Genomic DNA, 26805 nt, shown 5'->3' with positions numbered 1-26805 from the left:
GGAATGCAGTAGTCTCTAAAGCATTAAAAATGAGTAACATTTAGAAGACAATGAAAAGAACAGACTGCAACACATAACAAATAAGAAACTCCTGAAAAGAACTGGAGTAAAGAATAGAATCAGAGAGATATTTGATTTAAAACAAACAAAGAAACAAAAAATAAGATGGGCTGGTCACATGACAAGAATGAGGTAAAACCAGTTGACAAGGTGTTCCACTGGTATCCTTGTAGGGGTAAGAGAAAGAGAGGAAGGCACCCAGCATGTTGGGTGCACCAACTATGGCAAACTTATGGGAAGATAAGAACAGTAGTCACAAAAGATACAGAGGCAAAGAATGGGTTCCAGTCTGGATCATTGGAGACCACATTCAAATCCACAAGATCACAGATCTTGTCATATATTTGAGTATGTGTAAGTGATTATGTGCAAAACATAAGAGGAAAGACAATGAATCATGAAAAGCTTTAAGTGTAAGAAAGAGTATGTTCATAAATAACTATCTTATATATTGAATATGAATCACAGAACTTAGAGACAGAAGGGACATAAGTGCCCATCTACTTCAATCCATATCTGAAAAAGAATTCCCAGTGTTGCATACTCCACACATTGTTATCTAGTTTCTGCTTTGAAGATCTCCAATAAAGGAGAACCTACTACCTCCCAAGGTAACCTTTTCTACATTGGGATTACTGTAATTGTTAAAAGATTTGTCTTCATGTCAAGACTAAATTTGCTTCTTGATAATTTCAAGCATAGAATTTAATTCCCCGACCTTTTAAAGAATGAAATTATTATTAAGGCAAGTCAAGAAGTTATTAGCTCTCACTTTGGAAGAGAGACGACTGCAGCAAATACCTGGATAGCTGAAGCCTCTCCTTCCCCTATCAGTATTATGCTTCTATACCAGACTTGTGATTTAGTTCTTGAACTGTTGGGTTTTTTCTTCTCTCTGGCCATGTGTTCAGTAGTATATTCTAGTGACAAAATCATTTCTATTTTTTTCCTTTCATTGATTTTTACACAGGATGTTTTCTCTTTGGTTCCTGGATTTTCTTATGTCAACCCTTGTTCTTTTACCTATCCTGTTTCTTTGGAATAAAGTAGCTTTTGTACTAATGAAGCGACTGGGCCAAAGCCAAAAGGAAGCTCAGCTGTGGATGTGTCTGGTGATGAAAGAAAGTCCAATGCTGTAAAGATCCATATTTCATAGGAACCTGGAATGTAAGCTCTATGAACCAAGAGAAGTGTGATATGATGGAATTCCAGCTGAGCTATTTAAAACTCTAAAAGATGATACTGTTAAAGTGCTGCACTCAATATGACAGTGAATTTGGAAAGCACAATGGTGGCCACTGGATTGAAAAAGATTAGTTTACGTCCCAATCCTAAGGAAGGAAATGCCAAAGAATGTTCAAATTGCCAAAAAATTATGCTTATTTCACATGCCAGCAAGATTATGCAAGCTAGGCTTTAGCATTATGTGAATTGAGAATTACCAGAAGAGCAGCCTGGTTTTCGAAGAGGCAAAGGAGCTAGAGGCTAAATTGCCAACTTCTACTGATTACAGAGAAAGCAAGGGAGTTTGAGAAAAACATCTACTTCTGCTTCATTGATTGCACTAAAATCATTGACTGTGTGGATCACAATAAAAAGTGACAAGTGTTCAAAGAGATGGGAGTATCAGATCATCTAACTTGGGGGTGGAGCCAAGATGGTGGAGGGAAAGCAGTAACCTGCTTGAACTCTCCCCCAAACCCCTCCAAATACCTAAAAAAATGGTTCTAAACAAATTCTAAAGCAGCAGAACCCACAAAAAGACAGAGTGAAACAAATTTCCAGCCAAAGACAGACTGGATGGTTGATTGGAAAGGTATATCTCGCCAGACAGGTAGAGGAGCGCAGAGCGGCGTGGGCACGCGGGCCACAGCAAACCTGGAGCAGGCCTCAGAGGACTGAATCGCAGGCAGCTGTGGCGGTTTCCAGACTTCTCAACCCACGAATGCCAAAGACAACTTAGAAGGTCAGTGGGAGAAGTCTGTGACTGCGTTGAGAGAGGAGCTAGGTCTTAGCCGCAAGTCCCAAGCGTGCCCCTGGGGCTGTGGCTATTTCCTGAGCTTCTGGCCTACAGACTGAGGGGGAATTCAGTGGCTAATCAGAGGGGGATTGCAGGAATCTCTTTGCCAGTGCTGAGGCAGGAATCTCTTGCTTACCAGTGCTTGTATCTGGGTCACAGTGCTGAGGGGGGGTCCTGGGGTGAGGAGGAACGCTGGTATGGTGGAGCTTGTTGTGGTGGCGGACAGAAAACACCTCGCCCCTTATCATACCACCTTGGAAGAACTGAAAATTTACAGGTCCCTAGAAGTACCTCTGAAAACAGCTGTACAAACCCCCGAAGCTTGGGACAGTACACTCTTCACATTGGAAGCAGCCTCAACAAAGAGTTTAAAACTCAAGTAATTGGCCGGGATCATGAGTAAGCAGCGCAAAAAGAGTCAGACTATATTATCTTACTTTGGCGACAAAGAAGATCAAAACATACAACCAGAAGAAGACAACAAAGCCAAAGCTCCTACATCCAAAGCCTCCAAGAAAAATACGAATCAGTCCCAGGCCTTGGAAAAGCTCAAAAGGGATTTTGAGAAGCAAGTAAGAGAAGTAGAGGAAAAACTGAGAGTGATGCAAGAAAATCATGAAAAACAAGTCAACAACTTGCTAAAGGAGACCCAAAAAAATATTGAAGAAAATAACACCTTAAAAAATAGCCTAACCCAAATGGCAAAAGAGGTCCAAAAAGCCAGATCATCTAACTTGTCTCCAAAGGAACCTGTATGTAGGCCGAGAAGCAACAGTCAGAACCAAACATAGAATGACTGAATGGTTTAAGATTGGAAAAGGAGTATGACAAGGCTATATATTGTCACCTTATTTAATTTATATGCAGAGTACATCATGTGAAATGTCAGGCTGGATGAATCAAAAGGTAGAGTTAAGATTGCTGGGAGAAATATCAACAATCTCAGATATGCAGGGTGATACCACTCTGACGGCAGAAAGTAAAGAAGAATTAAGAAGCCTCTTGATGAAAGAGGGGAGTATAAAATCTAGCTTGAAGCTTAACACACACACACACAAAAACTAAGATATTGGCAACTGGTCCTATCACTTTCTGGCAAATAGAGGGAGAAGAAATGGAAGCAGTGTCAGATTTTATATTCTTGGGCTCAAAGATCACTGCAGACAGCATCTGTAGCCATGAAATTAACAGATGCTTGCTCCTTAGAAGGAAGACTATGTCAAATCTAGACAGTATACTAAAAAAGCAGAGATATTACCTTGCTGACAAAGGTCTATATAGTCAAACTATGGTTTTTCCAGTAGCAACGTATGGCTGTGAGAATTGGACTATAAGAAAAGCTGAGCACCACAGAATCAATGTTTTTGAACTGTGGTGCTGGGGAAGACTTTTTAAGAGTCTCTTGGACAGCAAGGAGGCCAAATCAGTCAATACTTGAAAAAAATAATTCAGGCTATTCACCAGGAGGTCAAATTCTGAAGCTGAAGCTTAAATACTTTGGCCGCATAATGAGAAGCTGGGATTCATTGGAAAAAACCTTGATGTTGGGAAAGATTGAAGGCAAAAGGAAAAGGGGACAGCAGAGGATCAGATGGATGGATAGCATCATGAATCAATGAATATGAACTTGGATAGACTTCGAGAGATGGTAGAGGATAGAAGGGCCTGGTGTGCTATGGTCCGTGGGGTCACTATAAGAGTTGGACACAACTGAATGACTGAACAACATACAGTTGAGACCACAAATTTTACTACTGACTCCTTTCTTGGATTTCTTCTCTGTGAATTTCTGTAGCTTTCAACTGATAATCTTCTTCTCTGTACTTTGAATGCTATTATGTTTGGGAGGTATATTTTGGCATTTTTCTTCAACTCCTTTCCATTTTTCAGATGATAATAGAGTATAAATTTACCAGGCAAATACAGTCTTTACCAGCCTTAGTTAGGTAGACTCCATCCCTCTCCAGGAGCCTGGTATTCCTATATTTTAAGTTGTCTTCCAGAAATTCAAATCATTCTTAAACAATGTATTCTTAGCCAACTGTTTGCTTTCCAGATCAATTTAAAAAAGAATTCTTTATCCCTTTCTTTTCAATGGGCAGCAGTGAAGAAACCACACTTGTATCCCTGTGATTTGCAGATTCAGACTTCATAAATTTTGGCAGAGCTTCTCGGTTCCTTCTGGCAGTCTCATTAGTGCCTATGTGAATCATAAAAAGTGAGGAGTAGTCATCGATTTTAACACAGAAATAGGAACACGTAGAGAATGTTTGGGGAATAGGGAAAAGTCTTATTTGACTAAAAATGGAGGATGCACGATATGCAGTAGTAAAATATAAGTGTAGCAAGGTAGGATGGAAACAAATACTGTAGTGGAGGGCCTTGAATACTAAGAAACCTCAACAATTCACTTCCATGCCTTGCTTTTCCTGCGTATGACACTCCATCTCCCAACTCCTAGCATTTCCCCTGGCTATCCCTCCATGCCTGGAACACTCCACCTTCTCATTTCTGCCTTCTAGCTTCTTAGACTTCCTTCAAGTCCCAGCTAAATTCCTGCCTCCTGTAAGATATTTTTTTCTAGTCTTCCTTAACGGTAGTGGTATCTCTCTGAGATGATCTCTAATTTATCCTGTAGGTATCTTGTTTGCATAGTTGTTTGCATATTGTTTCCCTTGTCATACCATGAGTGAATCCTTTGAGATCAAGAACTTTTTTTCTTTTTTGTCTTTCTTTGTACCCCTAGTGCTTAGCATAATGCCTAGAACACTGCTTAATAAATGCTAGCTGGATTGAATGACAAAAATTCAATTAGACGTACGTTAGTTGTCCACTTTGTGGAGGGTATTATACTAAATGTTGGGAATACAAAGGTGAAATGAGAAATAGTACATTCCCTCAAAGGGGCTTTCACTCTAATAGGGGAAATGAACTTTATTTGATAGGTAACAGGGAGTCATAGGAGGCTTTTGAGTTGGGAGCAATAGAACCAGAGCTAGGCTTTAGGAAGATTTATATGGAAGAAGTGAGCAGAATGGTGGGCTAGAGTGGCCAGAGATTGACCAAAGCAGTTAATTAGGAATAAAATGTGAGAAATATTAAAGACCTGAACCAGGGTGGTGACAGTGGGAATTGAGAGAAGAGGATAAATGTGAAAAATATTACAAAGGTAGAAATAATAGACTTAGTGACTGAATTTGGTAGGGGCAGGGGAAAGGAAAGTGTAAAGGATCATTCAGTAGTTTTCAACTTTGAATGCTGGGAGAATAGAGGTTCCATGAATAGAAATAGAGTCCAAAAGCATAGGCTATTGCATATTCTATAGTGACAATCCAGAGGAGCCCATTATTACCAGCTAGCTCCCAATGCTTAGGCTCTGTTACCTGTTAACAACACCCGTATCTCTCCTGGTTCTGTGTTTGATCCCTCTTTTGGTACTCCAGTTGATTATTAAGCTGGACAAGTGTGCTCATCAGTCTTTCTGTGAGTGGTCTTCAATCAAGTTATTTTTCAAAATCTGTGCCAGTAGCATACTTCTCCCAGCCACAAATCATTCTTAGCTGCCAGAACTCTTTTACAAATTGAACCAAATATTTCTTTTCTTACCCAATATTTATGATTGTAGTTGCTGCAATTTTTCTTCCTATTTTCCTTTCCTTCTCAGGCAGCCAGTTATCACCTAGAACTGTCCTTTGGTGTCCTGTTAGTCCCATGACCATGGGCTCCCCTCTTCCATCCGGGGTACTGTCCAGTCAGATTTGGCTCTTTTAGAGACAGCATGGTGCAATAAAATGGGAATCAGAGCACTGGGGCTTAAATCCTGGCCCTTCCACTTAGTTGCCATGTGATCAAGTAATTCAACCTCACTGGGTCTCAGCCTTCTCATCCATAAAATGAGATAGTTATGCCTGATGACTTCTAAGGTCCCTCACAGCTCTAAATCCATGATTTTATGACCTTCCTATTCACAAGAGCTGCTACTCAAACCTGACTATTTGAAATTTATGGAACTGTGTCTGAAAGATGAGGTGATACTGCCCCCCCAAAGACTATAAACTTCTACCCATTGTCATTGAATAGTAGGTGGAGATCCTGAAAAGCTATCACTATGGGAGGTGGAGGAAGTGTTTTCACGTCACCTTCATTGAACACACTTGCCATGGTTCTAGGGGTCAGAGTTCTTGAAGTCAGTGCTTGTAACTGCTCTCCCAGATGCTTTATATACCTACCATTCAATGACAGGGAAAGCAGAAGCTGCCTTCAGAGTTTGAAGGTATAATTACTGAATTGTCTAGGTAGTAGTGACATCCTTCCTCAGAAACCTTGCCTTTAGGAACCAGCTCAGCTGAAGTGATTCAGATAAAGAGTATTGGGATGGACTTAATATCATAGCAAAATTTATTTGCTTCCTTTAAGACATTAGGGGTAGAGAGGGAGGTGGAGCCAAGATGGTAGAGAAAAGGCAGCGACCTCCCTCAGCTCTCCCCCAGATACCTCCCAACACCTTTAAATAATGCCATAAAACAATTCCTGGAGTGGCAGAACACACAGAAGGATGGGGTGAAATAACTTAGACAACTTAGGAGGTTGGCAGGAAAGGTGTATTGCACCTGGGTGAGAGTGGAGCACAGTCCAGCTCAGGCTGTGCTAGCATAGACCAGTCCTTAGCAAACCAGGAGCAGGCCTTGGGAGTGACTGAATCAGTAGCAGCAGTGCCTGCTTCCAGAGCTCTCAGCTCACAGATGGTAAGGGGATTGAACAGCTGATCAGAAGGAGATTACAGGGGTCTCTTTCCTGGCACTGGGGGCAGAACTCTGTTGCTTTGCCCATACTTAGATCTGGGTTGCAGTCCTGGGGGGGCAATCCTAGGGTGGGGAGGAGTACTAGCACACCTCTCTTTAGATCATACTACCTTGGAAGAACTGAAAACTTACAGGTCCCTAGAAGTATCTCTGAAAACAGCTGCACAAAACCCCAGAAGCTTGGAACAGTACATTCTCCACACTGGAAGCAGAGCCTTGCTTTCATAAAGAGTTAAAAGTCGAGAAATGGACTGGAGAAATGAGCAAACAACAGAAAAAAATTCTGACCATAGAAAGTTACTATGGTGACAAGGAAGCTCAAAACACACCCTCAGAAGAAGATAACAAAGTTTAAGCTCCAACATCCAAAGCTTCAAAGAAAAACATGAATTGGTCTCAGGCTATGGAAGAGCTCAAAAAGGATTTTGAAAATCAAGTAAGAGAGGTAGAAAAAAATTGGGAAGATAAATGAGAGTGATGCAAGAAAATAATGAAAAAAGAATCAAAAGCTTAGTAAAGGAAACACACACACAAAAAAAATTGAAGAAAATAACACCTTGAAAATAGAATGGGCTAAATGATAAAAGAGGTACAAAAAGCCAATGAGAAAAAGTATGCCTTGAAAAACAGAATTGGCCAAATGGAAAAAAAGAGGCACAAAAATTCACTGAAGGAACAAACCCCTTAAAAAGTAGAATTGGCCAAATGGAAAAGAAGGTACAAAAGCTCATTGAAGAAAATAATTCCTTAAAAATTAGAATTGAGCAAATGGAAGCTAATGACTTTATAAGAAATCAAGAAACAATAAAATAAAACCAAAAAGAATGAAAAACTAGAAGACAACATGAAATATCACATTGGAAAAACAACTGATCTGGAAAATAGATCCAGGAGAGATAATTTAAAAATTATTGGACTACCTGAAAGCCATGATAAAAAAAAAAAAAGAGAGACATGAGGGGTAGAGGTGGAAGAGTTCAGTAGGCATATGCGGAGGACATCCAACACCAAAGTACTGTAATCCTGGCCTGCCTCTTTTTTCTCCTACTCCTTTACTATCTTTTAACACTTTTCTTCTTCCACTGCACACCCAGTGATTCATCTCCAACTGCTTCATCACCATTCTTGTTTCTCCACACTTCTAGGCTCATTCACCGCTAGTCTTCCCATGCCGCTGGGTTTCCTGGCACCAGTAACTAGCTCTTGGAACTCCATTCAGTCCTTTCCCTCCTCAGATACTGTTACAGTGGTGAGAGCCATGAAGAGAACTTGCTATTTTTCTCCTTGTTTCTCCCAGCCCTATAGCATCTTCAACTTCTGAGACGAGGAGGATCTTCTGGGGCAGGAGACAAAACCAAGGAATAGCCAGAGAGGTAGGAGGAAAATGACAGAAGAAACTGTGCTAGGGTAAAAATCATTAGAAATAGTGAGAATTTTTCAATTAGATTTGTGTAAAATATCAGAGAAGAGGGATGTGGAATTAAGTATTTATGGATAGGAAGTTAGCATCCTTGGTACTTCTAGTCAACTTCAGAGCCTTAAAAGTGGCATTTTCAAAAGAAACATTTAAAAGAATACTAAAATATCAGTAACTGCAGACTGGCCATTTAAATTTATTATGGAAAATCATAATAAACATGCTAGCCTAAAAATTAAATTATACTGTCATTATTCTCACTTTGGGCCTCAGTTTTCTCATCTGTAAAATGTAGAGGTTGGACTAAGTAACCTCTAAGGGCCTTTCCAGATTTAGACTATCAATAGTTGCTTAGATATGCCTATTATTTGGTCTTATAGAATATAAAAAAAATTTCATATGTTTGGAAATTGGAGGAGATAATTCTTAGAGTTTTATGAAACATGAGAAATTATTTAAATTTTTTCCATAACCTATGTAGAAAGAATTCTTGTCTAAACTAAAAGGGATAGCTACAAATAAAAATAAATACTTACGCGTAGAATATTTCCTTATTTAAACCTTTTTGTGTGTGTGTTAGGAGAACATAAAAATGGTTTCTCTTCAAAATTTTAGGGTTTTAAAAAAATCTAACCTTGTTATCAATTAGCCCCCAGATATCTTACCCCTACCACTTCATTAATTTCTGTTTATTATTCCCAATTTTTCCACTTTCCTTGTCTTTTCCAACATTAGTCCCATTTGCTGTTGTGACTCTAGAACATAAATTGATGAACAGTCATGCAAATCAGCCTTTTACATACCAAGTCTTTAGTGTTTCACCTTCATTCGAATACAGGGACTCTTTTTCATTTATTTATTCATTTATTTTGTGAGGCAATTGGGGGTAAGTGACTTTCCCAGAGTCACATAGCTACTAAGTGTTATGAATCTGAGGCTAGATTTGAACTCAGATCCTCCTGACTCCAAGGCCAGAGCTCTATACACTGTGCCACCTAGCTGCCCCTGAATACAAGGATTCTTAATCTGGGGTTTGTTAACTTGAAGAATTCTTTTTCGATAGTTGTATTTCAATATATTGTTTTCTTTGGTATTTCTCAGTATTTTGCTTTATGCATTTAAAAAACACAATTCTGAGAAGAGGTCACCTAGAATTCTGAGAATGACTTCACCAGACTGTCAGTCCATGACACAAAAAAGGTAAAGAGTCTGTACTATGATATGAACCACTCTCTCTTTACCTGCTTCTAATGCCTCATTGTGATCTGGAGGTGACCCGGAGATTCTGAAGTCTGTGCCAGGGGAGAATAAGCATTGGCATGGCCCATCAAGCTGGAGAGGTGCCTTCCATAGACCAAGCAGCTCTCTAACTTTATGTCAGTCATCCAAGCTAAGTCTGCAGAGGCTCCTCACCAGTTGTTTGGCCACCAGTCAATGAATGTTTTTGGCCACAACAACATAGGAAGCCAGACTACTAAATGGTAAAGGGTCATAGTCATTGGCAGTGGAAGGACTCTCTTGGGTGAAACCCCAGGCCTTCCGATGTACTGAAATATATATGCATATATATATATATATATATATATATATATTTTTTTTTTTTTACCTAGACTTGTAGGAGATTGCCAATTGTGTACTCATGCTGCCTTTATCCTTCCATCAACAGTCAGAAAGGCCAATGTTTACCTAAACAGACCTTGGTAATTATCACTGGTTTTTTGCTAGATTTTTCTACTGGAGACTGGAGAAAATGAAGTTAAGCTAAGTCTATATGTTCACTTTCAAACTTAAGGAATAAAAACAACTTTGTGATATCGCTCACAGCCATCAGATTGATTAAAATGATAGAAGGAGAAAATGGCAAATGTTGCAGGGGATATGGAAAAATGCGGACACTGATACACTGTTGGTGGAACTGTGAACTGATCCAACCATTCTGGAGAGCAATCTAGAATTATGCCCAAAGAGTTATAAAACTGTGTATACCTTTTGACCAAGCAATACCACTATTAGGTCTGTTTCTCAGGGTGACCAAAGAAAAAAGGAAAATCTGTACATTGCAAAATATTTATAGCATCTTTCTTTGTGGTAGCAATGAACTGGAAATTGAGGGGATGCCCATCAGTTGGGGAATGGCTGAACAAGTTGTGGCTTATGATTGCAAAGAAATTCTACAGCGCTATAAGAAATGATGAGTTGGTTGATTTTAGAAAAACATGTAAAGACTTGCATGAAATAATGAAAAGTGAAGTGAGCAGAACCAAGAAAATATTGTATACAGTAACAGCAATATTGTTCGAAGAACAGCTATGAGTGACTAAGTTATTTTGAGTATTGTAAGTACTCAGATCAACTACAAAGGACTCATGAAAGAAGATGCTATCCACCTCCAAAAAAAGAAATGATTAATAGAAATATGCATAGTATGGTTTTACATATGTACCTATGTGTATCTATTTTAAATGGTCGCCTTCTCTAGTGCAGGGTGGGGAGGGAGGGAAATAGTTTGGAACTTAAAATATAACTAAAAATAAAGAAAGAAAGAAACTTAAGGAACAGCTTAATCTTCTGTCGCTGTCTACTTGACAAAGATGATAGTAACTCTCTGTCTCTTCTAAACTCAATGGTGGCTTTATATTATGTTTTATATGAGGAGTAAGAGAAGGAGGAGGAAGAGAAAAAAGAGAAGAAAGAGGAAGAGAAGAGGAGGAAGGGGGGCAGGAAAAGAAGGAGAAAGATAAGAAGGATGAGGAGCAGGAGAAAGTTAACTACTTAATTTAGGAAGGGAGGAAGAGGTTTAGGTAAAAACATTTATATAGCACTTACTATGGGCCAGGTACTGTGTTAAGCACCTTACAAATATTACCTCATTTGATTCTCACAAAACTGCAAGGTAGGTTCTATTATTTTCTCCATTTTAGAGTTTAGGAAATTGAGGCAAACAGAAGTTAAGTGACTTGCCTGGGGTCCCACAGCTAGCAAATAAGTATCTGAGGCCAGATTTGAACTGCTTTAAGATCTGCCAAAATGAAATGGGAAAAATTTTTGTTACTGCAAGGAAATGTCTATGCCTCCAATATGTGAGTAGTACCATGCTTACATCCTATAATTTGGGAACCAACCCATCTGGGTGCATAATTATAATTAAATGAATTGAGAGCAGACCTAAATAAACTGCATAGCTCTTATTGTAGATTATCTTACAGATTTTTCCATTTAAACTTAAGCTTCATTATCATTAGGACTGAAGCACTTTGTAAAAAGGCAAAATTTTCCAATTTTGGAAAAAGGTATTCTTCAGTGGCTACCAAAGTCTGAATTTTTAACATACAGAAACCCAGAGTAGTAACTTGTACATTTCTTAAAAATTATCTTAGAATATGTAATATAAAGAACTTACTCATTTCTAGGCAGCTAGGTGGCCCAGTGGATAGAGTGCTGGGCCTTGAGGCAAAAAGATAATCAACAATAAGGACTCCACAGTTAATTTAGGCTATCAGTTCATTTAATCAATATTATGTACTCACATGGGTTGGTTCCCAAGTTATAGCATTTCTTGTGTAGAATATAAGCATGGCACTACTCATATATTGGAGGCATAGACATTTCCTTACATTAACAAAAAGTTTCTCCCATTTCCATTTGGCAGATCTCAAAGCAACATTTCTTTCTGCCACCCACTATATCCTGTATCTGAGCTCTATAAGGAAAAAAAATGTATGAAAATTGAGATTCAATGTCCTGGTTTAGTTTTCTCTAAACAATTCATTACAAATTCCTCTATGTTCGGCAGAGCTTTGCAGAACCCTAATGTCATTTCTAATTTTAAAATATTTTGTAAAAATACATTATTGCAGAAATCATACCTGATGAATTACTTAAAAAAAGAAAAACCTAAAAATAGTTTTCCATATAGGCTATCATTGAGACTAAAATTAGAAATATGGCTGTTGCCTTTGGAAATCACAGTTATAAAATTTTGACTTAATTTAGGGTTCTTTTAAAAGCAAACCAAAAAGTTATTTACAAGATGTATATTTTCCCTTCAGAAAGGGCATGCAAACATTTTTCTGCCACAAGGCCAAGAAAGCATGATTTGTGGCTACATCACAGTGGAAAAATACTTGTGACAGCATTCCTGCAGTATTATGGGAAATGCATGCACAGGTAATCTACAAGGGACAATTCTCCAGAAAAGCAATTTCCCTCTGACATGCAGCTTTTTATTACTTTCCTTTGTAAGTGTAGTACTGACCTCCCCGGAGAGAACCACAGGCTGATTTTCAACAGTCCTATAAAATTCAGCAGAACCTTTACCGCACATTGAAACTGCGATTAGGCTGACCCCTGCTTTTGGAATGAGGGTGGAGTACGGGGTCAAACCAAGACACTTGAATGCTATGAGGATTTTTTTTTTTAAGTTTTAAAGAAAATGTTGAGGCAGAGGAAAATGCAAGGTGTTAAGTGTCATGCATTTCACATTTCTTGGGGAGAGTAAGCTTACAGGGCAATAGTTTTCCTGATTTTGCCATTTGAAGAAAGTTCACTTGTTCTAATGATTCATGTTCATTTTGGATACCTATGTTTAAAATGATTAGAAATCACTGTTGCCACAAATTTTTTTTTAATTATCTCTCATTTTTTATTTTAAATCACCATAAAATTAATTGTTTTGCTAACTCAGTATAGCACTAGAATGTTCCGTTTAGTAGGAGTTTTAGCTACTTTTCTCTATTTTTGGGGGTCCATGTGTAGACTTGTACCAAGGGTGAGGCTTTCTCCTTAGAGTTGAGTTTAGAGGAAACCAGATGTAGAGGGTACTGACAGTATTTGCACTCCTTCTAGGTATAGAAACAATAGTGTTTAGCATTTAGCTAATAAGATAATTAGCTAAAATAGGAATCTCTCAGGTGGCAAGCTAGAGTGAGGTCTTCCCTTGTGATGCCCAATACCTCCTACCTCTTCCTTCTCTCATTTCCACACGGTGATCTCTAGTGCCTTTCCGTTACTATCCTCTGACCTCTGTTTGCCAGCCCGGTGGGAATGTCTCGCCACCCTCCCCTTTCTCCATCCCACCCCCTCCCCTATCTGAGGAGACAGTTTGTGCAGCTTGCTACTTTTATGCTTTGAGCTACTTGCCCTATGCACAAAAATGTCTAGCTATGGCTCTGTCAATATGTTAAGTTTGCTCATTGACACAAATCTTCAACAAAAGGCAGCAAAGCTACAAAAGCTTAACATTGCATAAAGACTTTTGGAACACCATGCCTTACTCTTGTGAACACAGTAATCATTCAACAAATGCTAATAGTACCTTAACATATTTTTCAGTTGACATTTGAATAAGCATGTATTTGTGACAAGGAGTACAAGTGTATCTTCATACATATACATATATACACATATGTTTCTTTCTCAAAAATTCATTGATTCTGGCCCTTTAGACCTGCTCATTTCATTGAAAAACTTAACTCATTGCTGCTTTATTATTTTAAATGATGTATTTCAATTAATACGTCACTTCCATTATTGAGCAGGTATATGTGTGTGTGTGTGTGTGTGTGTGTGTGTGTGCGCGCGTATACTGTAATTTTGTAGTTGGAAGGCACTAAATAAGCTTGGATTTTTTTTTCTTTTTCATGTTAAGATGACCTTAGAGATTAGAAGTATGTGCTCGTTTGTGGCAACTGTGTGTGTAATAAACAGATGATCACAAGAAAAAATCCTACTTCTTCTGTTTTAAGACATTCATAGTGGGTTTTTTAAAAAGCACATTCAACTCTTTTTATATGATTCATTGTTCTACTTAATGAATTTTCTGTGCTTACTGCATTTTCTAGGACTGTGCAGCTAAAACTAATGCTTTCTTTATTCTCCTTAGGTAGATACAACTCCTTCCCAGTTTAATGATCCAAATATTTATGTCTGGGATATCCATCAGAGTAAAAAGCTTATTAAAGTTGATGGGGTTGTGACTTCAAAAAGGAAACCTCATTGTGTGGATTTTGCTGCTATCAGGCTCCAGATTTCTCTGCTTCAGGAAATACATGTAACTCATTTTTACTTCTCTCTGAAGTGGGCCCAGATTCTTCCTTTGGGGAACCAATCTCAAGTCAATCATACAATCTTACATTATTATCGCTGTTTTGTAAGTGAACTCGTCCGTGTCAACATAACACCTGTTGTTGCATTATGGCAACCAGCCCCTGAGCATCAAGGTCTTCCCCTTCTTTTAGTCAAACGTGGAGCCTGGGAGAACCCCCTAATTGTCAATTCTTTTGAAGAATATGCTAGGCTGTGTTTTAAAGAACTTGGCCAGTTTGTTAAGTTTTGGATCACAATGAATGAACCTCACATACAGAATATGACGTATAATGCAGGACATAATCTTTTGAAGGCCCATGCACAAGCTTGGCATGTGTATGATCAACATTTTAGAAGATCTCAGAAAGGTAAGATATCGATAGCCTTACAGGCTGATTGGGTAGAGCCAGCCTGCCCTTTCTCACAAAAAGATAAAGAAGTAGCTGAGAGAGTCTTGGAATTTGACATTGGCTGGCTTGCTGAGCCCATTTTTGGCACTGGGGACTATCCACATGTTATGAGAGAGTGGCTAAACCAAAGAAACAATTTCTTTTTGCCTTATTTCACTGAAAGTGAAAAGAAGCTAATCCAGGGATCATTTGATTTTCTTGCTTTAAGTCATTACACCACTATCCTTGTGGACTGGGAAAAAGAGGATCCAGCAAAATATAATGACTATCTAGAAGTACAAGAAATGACAGACAGCACATGGCTAAACTCCCCAAGCAGGGTGGCTGTGGTACCCTGGGGATTACGCAAGGTACTTAACTGGTTTAAGTCCAAATATGGAGACATCCCTGTGTACATAATAGCTAATGGAATTGATGATGATCCACATGTGATGCAAGACAAGATGAGGATGTATTATATACAGAACTATGTCAATGAAGCTTTAAAAGGTAAGGATTCCATTATACAATGTGATAGCAGATTTTATATGAGTGTTTAATATTCTATTCATGTGTGCATATCAAAATTACCAAACCCTAAAAATATGAGCAATATACTGATGTTCTTATCATGTCTAAAGGAAAGCTAGTTGGCTCCTTAATTCTAAGCAAAAAATGACCAATTCCCTGTGACTACTACTTATATCTAGCAGATCACTTCAGTATTTCTCAACACTGGGATCTAGGTTGTTAGAAGTTCAGTTATTTTTTTCCTGTCATGTCCAAATCTGTGTGACTCCATTTGAGGTCTTCTTGGCAACTATACTGGAGTAGTTTGTTATTTCCTTCTCCAGTTCATTTTACAGGGGAGGAAACTGAGGCAAACAGGGTTAAATGACTTGCCCAGGGACACCCAGCTCGTGTGTCAGAACCAGTCTGCCCACAGGTTCTCTATGTTTCTCAGACACTTGTCTGAGGCCAGGTTCGAACTCAGAAAGATGAGTCTTCCTGACTCCAGGCCTGGTGCTGTATACACTGCTCTACCTGACAAGCTAGATATAGAAGGATACATATTCAAGTGTTCTCTTTAAGTCACAGAGATAACCATGATTCAAGGCAGTGCCAGGACAGGTTCTGGCAGATTTTCGCCATACTGGAAAGTGTTAGAGTATAGATCTGGTGAGAGATTATGTTTACTTCCTGAAGGTCAGTTTAGCTAAGTATGGAGAAGCATGTCACTCAGACTGGCCACTAGGTTATTAATTCATTGTCCATAGGGACCCATGAAACAATGAAGAATAGGCTTCTTTCCACTTTCATAGACGTGGTAGCAGAGAAATAGAAAAGGAGTCAGAGAGTGCTAAGAATCAGGTTTCTAGCCAAGTCTAGGGCATTTTTCATGCCCTCATTTGGAGAATCTCCTAATTGGTAGAGGAAATGCTGACATGACACTCCATCCCTGCATCAGGGAAGGGATTGGTATGAAAGCTTTGAAGAGAAGAGACATTCTTCTCTTTCTTCTTTGAGAAAGGTTTCAAACTCTCCCTGGGACAATGAGGAGAGAGAAAAAGACTTTGGAAACTACTTGACATGTAGGGGAAGCTGACTCCTCAATTACGTCTCTGCTTTTCTTTCCTTTTTTCCTTTTTGTCCTCCCTGAGGACCAGGAAGTTTGTTTGGATCTCAGTTATTCATCTCCTTCCTTATCCCTCACTAGTTTTGCTTTTGAGTTTGGTGTATTTCTACACTAAACTATGGATGTTTAACTCCTTTATTTATCCATTTCAGATAAGAATAAGGTTCCTTTCATGTCTACTTTCTCCACCCTTCTTTCATCTTTGTATACTTCTCATCTACTTCAATTTTGAGAAGTAATAGGTTCTACTTAGTTGTTCCTCTTTTCTATACCAGTATAACATTTTCATCCTCACTTCTCTGTCCTCTGCTAAAACCTGCAGAACAGAACTAGTCTGCCCACAAGTTCTCTATGTTACTTTAACTCCATCAATACTCTTTGAGTGCATTAAGGTTCTAAGGAGACACTTGTTCTTCTTTCCTTAGAATATTAGCACTATATTATGATACAGCCACCTCTAATTGCTAAAAATAAATTTCTCTTTCAAAGTTTCTCTTGACTCTGATGTCTGCATTTCAGAGTTGCTACCCAGCTCTGACCTTTTTATCAAAAATTATTAAAAGTCCTTTATTCCATTAAGGGTCTGTTTTCCCCCCATGGGAGTACACTCAACTTTTCAGGTTAAGTTATTTTTGCTTGTAAGCCTGTATCTTTTGCCTTATGGAAAGTAATATTCTAAGATCTCCCCTTCTTTATACTACAAGCTTCTAGGTCTTGTACAATAATGATGAATGATTACCAAGTTCCTTGGTATTTGAGCTCTTTCTGTCTGTTTGCAGTATTTTTTTTTAAATAAAAGCTTTGGATATTGACTATGACATTCCTGGGATTTTACTTTTAGGTGGTAATTAGTCCTTTATTTCTTTACTTTGCCTTCTGGTAAATAAATCTGGGAAGTTTTCTTTTGTGATTTTTAAAAGTATAGTATTGTTCTTTATTATTTTTTTTTGTCATGGTTGTCAAGATATCCAGTGATTTTAGAATTAGCTTTCCTTGGCCTATTTTCCAGGTCATTAAAAAAAAAATCTTACTTTCTCCCTATTTTTTTAGTATTTTGATTTTGTTCTAATATTTCTTGCTCTCATTAAATAGATGATTTCTATTTGGTCTATTCTAGTTTTCAGGGAATCCGTTAGTTGGCTAAGTCTTACCAATTTCTTTTTTAAGAGATTTACTATCTTTTCAAGATTTTCCTTCAGAGCTGTTAATGCATTTTTAAAAATCTCTTTCATTTCTTCTAGATATTCATGTAGTCTTTGTGGACAATCCATTCTTTCCTTTGAGTCTCTGCTTTGAGTTGTTACTGAAATACTTCTTATTCCTATGCTGGATTTGGGGACATTTCTAAAGCTATAATCATTTTTTTTTAATATAGCTGGTATCTTGTTTGGTTTAACCATCTCTCCAGCTTTAGTACTGTATTGGAGTTCAGTATCAAGGCCAAGCTCTATCCCCTGCTGTGCTTTTGGGTATGGATGATTGGCCCTTGTTGATCTCACCCTGGGTAATGTGGGTTTCCTGCTGACCTCTACCTACCAGGGTTAAGCTGCTTTACATCTTTGAAGTTCAGAGTGCTGGGATTTTAGGACTCTCTATGGCATTTCAAGACCACATTCTGGGGACATTGGACCCCATGAATTGTTGTACTGGGTTATAGTGCTGCTATACCATACTTACTGATTTCTGCTGCTTCCCACTCTTCCAAGAATGCCTTGGGTCTTTCTGACCACTCTGGAGATTTCTCAGGGGAACCCTTTACTTTTGCTTCTTCCAAATATAGAGCCTTACTGGCTATAGGTGTCTCTGACTGATCTATGGTTGCGCTGGAAGGCTCTAAGCTTGTTTGCCTGCACTGACACTGACTTTGCTGGCAGCCCTCTTTGCTGTTGCTTATGGGCATCCTGCTGACTTTTTGTATAGTTCCAGTCTGAAAGTAGTCACTTGTAATTTCTCCTATTTCTTTTTGGTCTGTTGTAAATTTCAAGCTTTTTCTGGAGTAGATGTGTGGTAGCTGGGGGTGGGTGGAATCTGCCTCTGTTAAGTTATCCATTTTGCCTAGAATTCAACTTTTTTATAGAAATGATTTTTTTCTTTATAGATGTAAATTTTTTTCTTTAATAAGATAATTGAGAGATACTAAACATGTTGAGAACCAAATAATATCCCACAAAAGGAAACTGACAATATAACTTATACAGGAAATATAGTTATTGATGTAAGAGTTGTTTTTAATCTTCTGTGTCTACAGTCAGACTATTGACTTGTTAGTCAATACCAAAATCAATGTCAAATTAGAAAAAAAATAAAAATGAGAAAACCATATGGCATACAATTAAACTAACTCCAAATGACCCATTTAAGCAATCTATTAATGTTTTTAAAAATGGGAAATGGGTGAGAGAACAGACATTGACAAAGAGTATCAATATGAAAGCTGGTAATAGACTCAATTAAACCACATCATCCCAAGTATGAAACTAGAAGGACAATAAACAGATAAAAATAGAAAAAAAATCTACCAAGATTACTATAACAAACTAATTTTCCATCAATAACAGTGGAAGCACCACATTTGAATTTCTAATGTAACAACTCCTGATGTTCTTGCATGAAGAGATGCATAGCACTAAGGAAAATAAAGATGGTAATACCAGCTAAACTAAACAAAATTTATAGAGTGGATTTCTCTACTGGAGGTGATACAATTGTGAGGACATTGAGGGATAGATTCTCATGATATTTGGAAAGGGAAAGATATCAAACACTTGGGAAAAAGACCAGACATGATCACTATCCTCAAAAAAATTAGTCCCGAAAATATCAGTAACTTCCAATGCATATATTGACTTTCCCATCTCTACAACATTTTTATCAGAATAACCTAGAAATCTTTTTAAAAAATTCTTAATGAAGACATGAAAAAAGAACAGACAAGATTTCAAAAATGATATTTCATGGTACACCAGTAAGTAAATGAGTCAACAAATGTTTATTAACTACCTACTACATGCCAGACACCATGGTAAGTGCTGGGAATACAAAGAAAGACAAAAAATACTCCCTTCTCTTAAGGAACTCACCATCTAATGAGGGATACAACCTGGAAACAACTGTATATAAATAAGACATGTACAGCATAGATTGGCGATGATTAACAGAGGGAAGTCACGAGCTTTAAAGGGGAATCAGGAAAGGCTTTTTGAAGATGAGATTGTGACTGAGGCTTGAAGGAAACCAAGGAGACCAGGAGATGGAGTTTAGGAGGGAGAGAATTCCTGGGATAAAATCAGCCAGTGAAAATACAATTGGAAGATGGGTGTCTTGTGCAAGAAACAGCAAAGAAGCCAATGTCACTGGGTCACAGTTTACTGAGAAGCATAGAGAATTCTAGGTACCATTGTGCTTATGGTTTGGAGACTATAAAAAAGTTAGTTGGTAGAGAAAAATAGCATCTTAAAGGATCTCCTCCAACAAGATGTCTGTCCTGCATATGTTGAAATCATATAAGCTTCTTTGAAATATTCAGCAACAAAGATTATTTTCTTTGATGGTCCTTGGATTAAAATATCTAGTGAAATATAAAAGAAGGAAAAATGAGTCTAAAGTGTTTGCCACAATCATGTAAAATGTCCATTGTACAGTCCAAATCAAAAAGAGATTCCTTATCATTAGTGAGATCCTATAGAAGCTATGATTTATGGATAATATTGTGCTAATTGCACCAATCTTTAGGGCTTGGTAGAATTCATAAGTAAGTTCTATTATCACTCAAAAGAATTTGATATAATTATCTTCATAGGAAAAAATGTATGAAAAAGTGTATGAGAATTCCTGTTGTCTAGATTATGATGTACATTTGAATGGAGAGACACTAGAGCTGGTCCATCTATCCGTATATTTGGATGGTATTTCATTCACAACTCAGTCAATCAACAAAGCAAATGAGATATTAAGGAATTTTCCTATATCCTCATCGCAGTGTATAGACAAAGCCCTTAATCAAATGGAAAGTATCATAGGACTTTTGACTATTGGATGAAAGCAGATGACATCACACAGGCCATCTCTCAAGAAAAGAATCAGACAAAACCTCTCGACATATTTAAAAAGAGCAGTTTGCCCATTGGTAAACTCAACAAAGCAGTGACTGAAGGCTCCAAGTTGAGGAGCTGAGGTTTCTAGCTAATCCCCTGAGAAGGAATCAGCCTGGACCAGTTTAAACAAGAGACAAGGCACACACATGCAATAAGGGAGACAAACACAGATACAAATCCAGGAGGATAGCCCCTGGAGGAAGGAAGCAGTGTGAAGGAATATGACCCTTTAGTGTGGCGAAAAGGGTCCTCTGTGGACTCTGCAAAGGCACTGACCCTCAGAGTCCAACTGAATCTAAGGGAAACTTCATGAACACTTTAAGAAAGGAGAAAAGGACTATCAGAACCAAGAGCTGTGAGTTATATGTGTATTCCTTATATGTCTACCTTACCATCACTGCACTTGGAGTTTGATATGACTCTCTCCAAGAATCTCGTGCAAGGGGAGAGAGCCCCTACTCCCCAATTTAGGAGGAATGTTTTGTGCCAACTGGATTTACAATACCATCTTGGTAAATAACTTTGCTAAAAAAAACTAATTAACTGAGAGAAAAAAAAGAGGGGAAGAATTAAATAACTAGATAAAAGCAGGAAAGAAAAATGAATGAAGTTGCAAAACTCCAAAGCGAAAGGGATAACAAATGGGAGAGGACATAGGGGAAGAGTGCCAGTGGAAATAGTGTTATCTTAAAAAAAAAAAATTAGGGCAGCTAGGTAGTGCAGTGGATAGAGTTCTGGGCCAAGAGTCAGAAAGACCTGAGTTCAAATCCATCCCCACATGCTTATTAACTGTATGATCCTGCATAAGTATCAATGCTATTTGCCTCAGTTTCCTCATCTGTAAAATGAGCTAGAGAATTACTCTAGTATTTTTGCCAAGAAAATGCCAAATGGGGTCATGAAGAGTAGAACACAACTGAAAAACAGCAACAAAAATATTGATAATCATTGGGAAGTACGTGATTAGGTGCTTCTGAGCTACAGTTCTAAAAAAACTGAACCTTTCAAGGTTACCACTAGAACTCTGAGGGAAGAAGTAATCTTTTCCCCTGTGGAGACCCTAACTTGTGAGTCCTCAGTTGGGGGGAGTGGTCCCAGAAGGACTACTGTACATACATCTTGGACAAACTCTCTATACTGACCAGGAGCTAAGCCCAGACTTGAATAAGAGGACAGTGGAACAGATCATTTTGGGGGGAGTCAAGCAGTGCTTTTATCAACTCCAAGATTTTCCTTGTAACAAAACCCAATATCAGTATTTTTCTGGTAATGTTATATGGTTGTAAAGCATGCAATACCAACTGTAGTTTCTAAAGAATTAAAGTTGAGGGTTATCTAGGGGGCAATGGACATACCCATGGGGCATGAGTCAGGCAAAGCATATTATTACTAATAAAGAATTGGTCAGGAGAAGCAGTGTAAAAGATACCAGAAAAAATACACAGACTGAAAAAGAGATGAGTTTCTGATGTAGGAAAAGCCAGAGATAATTGATTCATAGCTTACATGTTCAGTTGTTATCAGTGCAATATCAGGAAAGCCCCAGCACATTGGGAAGTCCTATGGGAGAAGATGGAAAAAAATGATACCTGATGAGGAAGCATGGATAATTTTTGATTCACATCATTGAAGGGAGAGCCCTCATTGATAAGATCACAGATCCAGGAAAGTATTAAAGAAGCTCTTCAGGATCCACAGTAACATGAGTTATCCTTTCACTCATTTTGCCTTTTATCATCTCCTTAATGAGCCTCTCCTTTTGGCAGTAAGAAATGTGAAGTCAGGTTAATTACTCCCATTACTAAAAACAAATGTCTTGATTAGATTCTTTGGGGTTTTTTGGAGGTTGTATAATCTTCATTGTCTTTTTTATTCATTTTAAAAATTTTGAGTTCCAAATTCTCTCCCTCACCCATTCAGAAGGCAAGCAATATCATACCTATAATACATATGAGGTCAGGCAAAATATATTTCCATATTAGGCATGTTGTAAAAAAAAAAGAAAAGGAAGAAAGTGAAAAATATGCTTCAGTCTATACTCATAGTTCATCAGTTCTCTCTGAAGGTGGATAGTATTTTTTTTAATCATGAGTCCTTTGGAGTTGTTATGGTTGATTAGATTCTTTTTTAAAAATTAGATTTAAAGTAAAACAACTTTTGATTTTTGATCTCTTCAGTTTCTAGAAATTTAGAACTAGAAATTTGGAGGGGAAGCTTTTTCTCATTCACTGCTTGGTTAATATTATTAACTGCAGTTACTATTATTAACTGCGTTAATTTAAGTTGGCACCCAGACCAAGGGTCTTAAATAAATTTTATTTTATGCATCATCACAAGCAAAAGTCTAATTAAATTTTTATTTATGCCTAAATTGGACAGCCTTGTGTTGGATTAATTTTATTGGTTATTACTTTGATTTAGAAATGACCACACTTGGAGAAATGATTTTGTTTTGTAGTAAAACAAAGTCTCTCAGGAATAACACAGTTTTCAAATACTGTTGTTTTCTGAGAATTTAGTTATAATATCCGCAGTGTTAAGGGAAAAGAAGGAATTTGTGTGTCAGAAAGGAATTTTAGAGGTCCCGTGTTGGATACTTACTGCTTAACCTCCCAAGGCCTCAATTTCTTCATCTGTAAGTAGCAGAGATGCTTATTGATTTCAAGTCTTCTGAATCCAGTACCCCTTGTTCTAGTCCCTGACCTCAGGAAGCTCAATATTTACATCATATTGAGCTAATTCAATAGGTGGAAAAGGAGTTGTCACTAAATTCATTACTCCATGTATATATGATTTGACGTTGGCATATGATAGCACTTTTTGATACTATAGAGCTGGCCAAGAGATTTAACAAATTCTTGGTTTTTTTCATACGTAAATTATTTTTTTCTAATTCCATCTTAGGCTTTATTAAAAAAAAAACAAACTGGCTATTTCTCAACTTCCAAGGCTATGTTAGATGTATTTCCTTTAAATAACTGTTGCCTGTCACATAACTTTAATAATCATCATCCTTTTCCTTTTGTCCTCTCTCTTTCATTTTTCAGCCCATGCATTGGATGGTGTCAGACTTTATGGATACTTTGTTTATTCATTTAATGACCGAACTGCTCCCAAATTTGGCCTCTACCGTTATGCTGCAAATCAGTTTGAGCCAAAACCTTCAATGAATCATTACAGGAAAATTATTGACAACAATGGTTTTCCTGGACCTGAAACTCCGAGGAGATTTTGTCCAGAAGAATTCATCCTATGCCCTGAATGTCATTTTTTTCAGACTCGAAAGTCTTTATTAGCATTTATAGTTTTTCTATTTTTTGCATTTATTGCCACTATTTCCTTAATTTTTTACTACTCTAGGAGAAGCTAAAGGAAGTAGAAAGAATTCTGGACTTTTCTTTTTCCAGTCATCCTTTTGGTAGTTCTGAAGAAATTATGCACAGTATTTGCTGTTATGTTTGGGGCCATTTGCATGCCCAAATATTGTGAAACTTTAGATTTCACATATGACTTTTACAGCAAAATATCTTTTTTCTGCTGTGTAACAAAAATTTTATAACAGATGATTGTTTTCAAATTTTTGAATTTGAATATTCCTATTGAAATTTAGTAATTGGACAACCTTTATTCCTTTGGATAAAATCTGAGATTTAAATAAAAAATAGAGACAATTGAATCTACTAAAATCAGCATAATATTTTCTAAATGCATAAATTAGGGGAAAACATAAATACAACATGCTCTCAGCAATAGAATGGTAGCTTTTCACTGGAAACATTGTATCTATCATCCCTATTCCAGAATGGGACTATTCCTAGCAGAAGAAAAATCAGAGGCATTCAGATGAAGAGATTGGGACCAAATGACTTGACCCCAGCTCAGCACCACAATATATCATGGCATAGACCTTCTGGCTGATCTGAAAGTTTTCCGTGGAAAAAGCTGATGAGAAAATATAGAACACTGGGGAAATAAAAGTGCCTAAAAATCTGAGAAACATGCAGTATATTTTGAAGTACTACTGACAGTTACAAAGTTGATATTTGTTTTATTGAATAGAGCCAAGTCTTATCCTGCTTTTAATAGGGAAGGCACATGAAACATAGTGTATGAAGTGTAAAATGTGGCACAGCCTGGGAAAAGAGAATAGGGAGAAAAAGTATGTCTATCAATCATTAGTTTTAGGTCTGATGTTCACAGCAGGTGATTTATTATAAATTTCTTATATTTATATGATGTATGCAGGCCTAGAAATGTGGGCTTGCCTTGCTTGCAAGGAGGAAGAATGTGAAGATTATTCCAAATTTCAAAGAGCAACTCAGAATGAGTTTTATGCAGATGCCATAATTTGGATATTTGGTGTAAATATTTAAGCAGCACATAACTAAATAGGACTGATCTTAAGACACTGGAAAACTGAACTCAAAGGTGTTGGGAGATACAGATAGCTATAAATATATATAGATATCTATGAGTGTATATATAAAAGATATACTATGTGATAAATGTTACATATTATGTTTTTGCTGCTAATCATATGGTACTAATCTTCAATTATTTGTTGGTTCCTGACATTGGAAGCTTTCAGCTAATCCTAGAGATGAATTTAAACTCTTCTCCATCCTTTACTATCTCTTAAACAGGACATTTTAGTTACTATTTCACAGGAATACAATGGAATATCTTATTTAAATTGTGTTGGACAATATCTGACCTTGTCATATAGGTCACCTGAATTATGTCATGTTTATGTTCTATTAAGCAAATTTTTAAGGAACATTCTTTGACTTTCAGTATAACTGAATCTATGTAATAATTAGCCATTATAACAGAATTCTCCTGTATTATAAAATCTGGCATCATGTACTATTCTATGGAAGCCGTTTCCCTAATAGAGATACAGATAGGGAATGGAACTTGGATTTCATTGGTATAGGGATGGTTATATATATCAGTTCCTTCCTTCAATGCAGATTGGTAACTGAGAGTATTAGATTGTTGCCCAGAGCATTGAGGGGTGCTTAGGGTTATATAAAAGGACTTGTGTGCATCAGAAACAGGACTTGAACCTAGTTCTTCCTGCTTCCAGGACAGCTTTGCCCATTAGATCTGCCCCTTGGGATATATAGATTTGGGAATTATCTGCAGAGACAGCCTAGTTAAAGTCATTGAAGTGAATGAAACAGTAAGATTAGAAATGTAGAGAAAAAAAGGGAAGGAACCTTGAAAAACAGCCACCCTAAGATGTTAGGAAGAAGAAGGGGAAACTGAGAAGAAGCCATTATAGAAGTTGGTTTTTTTATACTGAAAAGCATATGGTAATATTTTTAAATGTTTTTCTTAGGCTTAAGCCTTAGGAGACCTAGAAATTTAAGAATCCTTAAGAGGCCTCTTAAAGGTCCTTGAAATCTATTCTGTGTAGTTTGGCAAACACAAGGATAAAAATTTAGGTCCTAGTTCTTAAAAGGATTAGTCAGAATCAAAGAAAGAATTAAACTTTCAGTTCATTATTATTTTTTCCTTTTACTCCCCTAAAAAATAAAATTGTTCTTTCACTCATTATTTCTTCATAAATCACAAATAGAAAGGACAGAAGATACATTTTACTTGAATTGCATTATCATTAAGGGTATGCACAAGTAAGATCACAGGTTCACCCCCGCCTTCCTATACTTTTTGTCCTTTCACTTCCATTCAATAAAGAAAATTATTCTGACTAAGGAATGCATGGGATTTCAAAAAGCTGACTCTACAGTGTCGGTCCTAAATTACGGTTACTGTAGCATCGATGCCTCCTCATCATGATCTCTGGCCTCCTAATTCCTCCCAATTCTCCCAGTGCATCTCCCTCATGAAGGTTTCTTTTACCACCATAGCCATACCCTCATGATCTGTCACTTTATTGATTCACTAGCTATCCATTCTCTGACCTTCCACCAGTATCAGCCTACTAGTTCTCAATTTTGGGTAACCCCTACTAACTGTTTTCTTTGCTTATGCTGGTGAAAATAGAATTCTGCTATTTCACACACTGTAAATTTATTGTATTACCTAAACTGGGCCTTTACCATTGCTTGGCAATGTCTATTCTACACTTAGATTTTCCTTCTTTTATTTCCCATGATAACTGATAAAAACTTTTCCTTTCTCAGGCACCCAACTGTACTCCTACACCCTCCCCCATTTACAGTATATGGTTGACCACCCACTTTACTGAAAAGCTTGAAGTCATCCTGCTTGAACAGTTTCAACTTCTCAACTCAGCTTTCCAAACTGCTCAGCATCACCATTCATTCTCTCCTC

The 26805-nt window shown here is 37.4% G+C and overlaps 1 protein-coding gene across 1 annotated transcript in view; it reads left to right on the top strand.

Annotated features, from left to right (window-relative positions):
* KL (klotho) overlaps window positions 1–23872 on the top strand; it is a 55537-nt gene extending 31665 nt beyond the window's left edge. The window contains exons 4-5 of the mRNA XM_027835240.1: window positions 14181–15282; window positions 23550–23872. Of these exons, the coding sequence (XP_027691041.1) occupies window positions 14181–15282; window positions 23550–23872 (1425 nt within the window). The remainder of the gene's footprint in view (window positions 1–14180; window positions 15283–23549) is intronic.
* The last annotated feature ends 2933 nt before the right edge of the window (window positions 23873–26805 follow it).

The sequence above is a fragment of the Vombatus ursinus genome, unplaced genomic scaffold, assembly GCF_900497805.2.
Source record: "Vombatus ursinus unplaced genomic scaffold, bare-nosed wombat genome assembly UNPS02014813.1, whole genome shotgun sequence".
Classification (NCBI taxonomy): domain Eukaryota; kingdom Metazoa; phylum Chordata; class Mammalia; order Diprotodontia; family Vombatidae; genus Vombatus; species Vombatus ursinus.
Note: the sequence above shows the minus strand (reverse complement) of the source record. Positions and strands in the feature narration are given on the sequence as shown.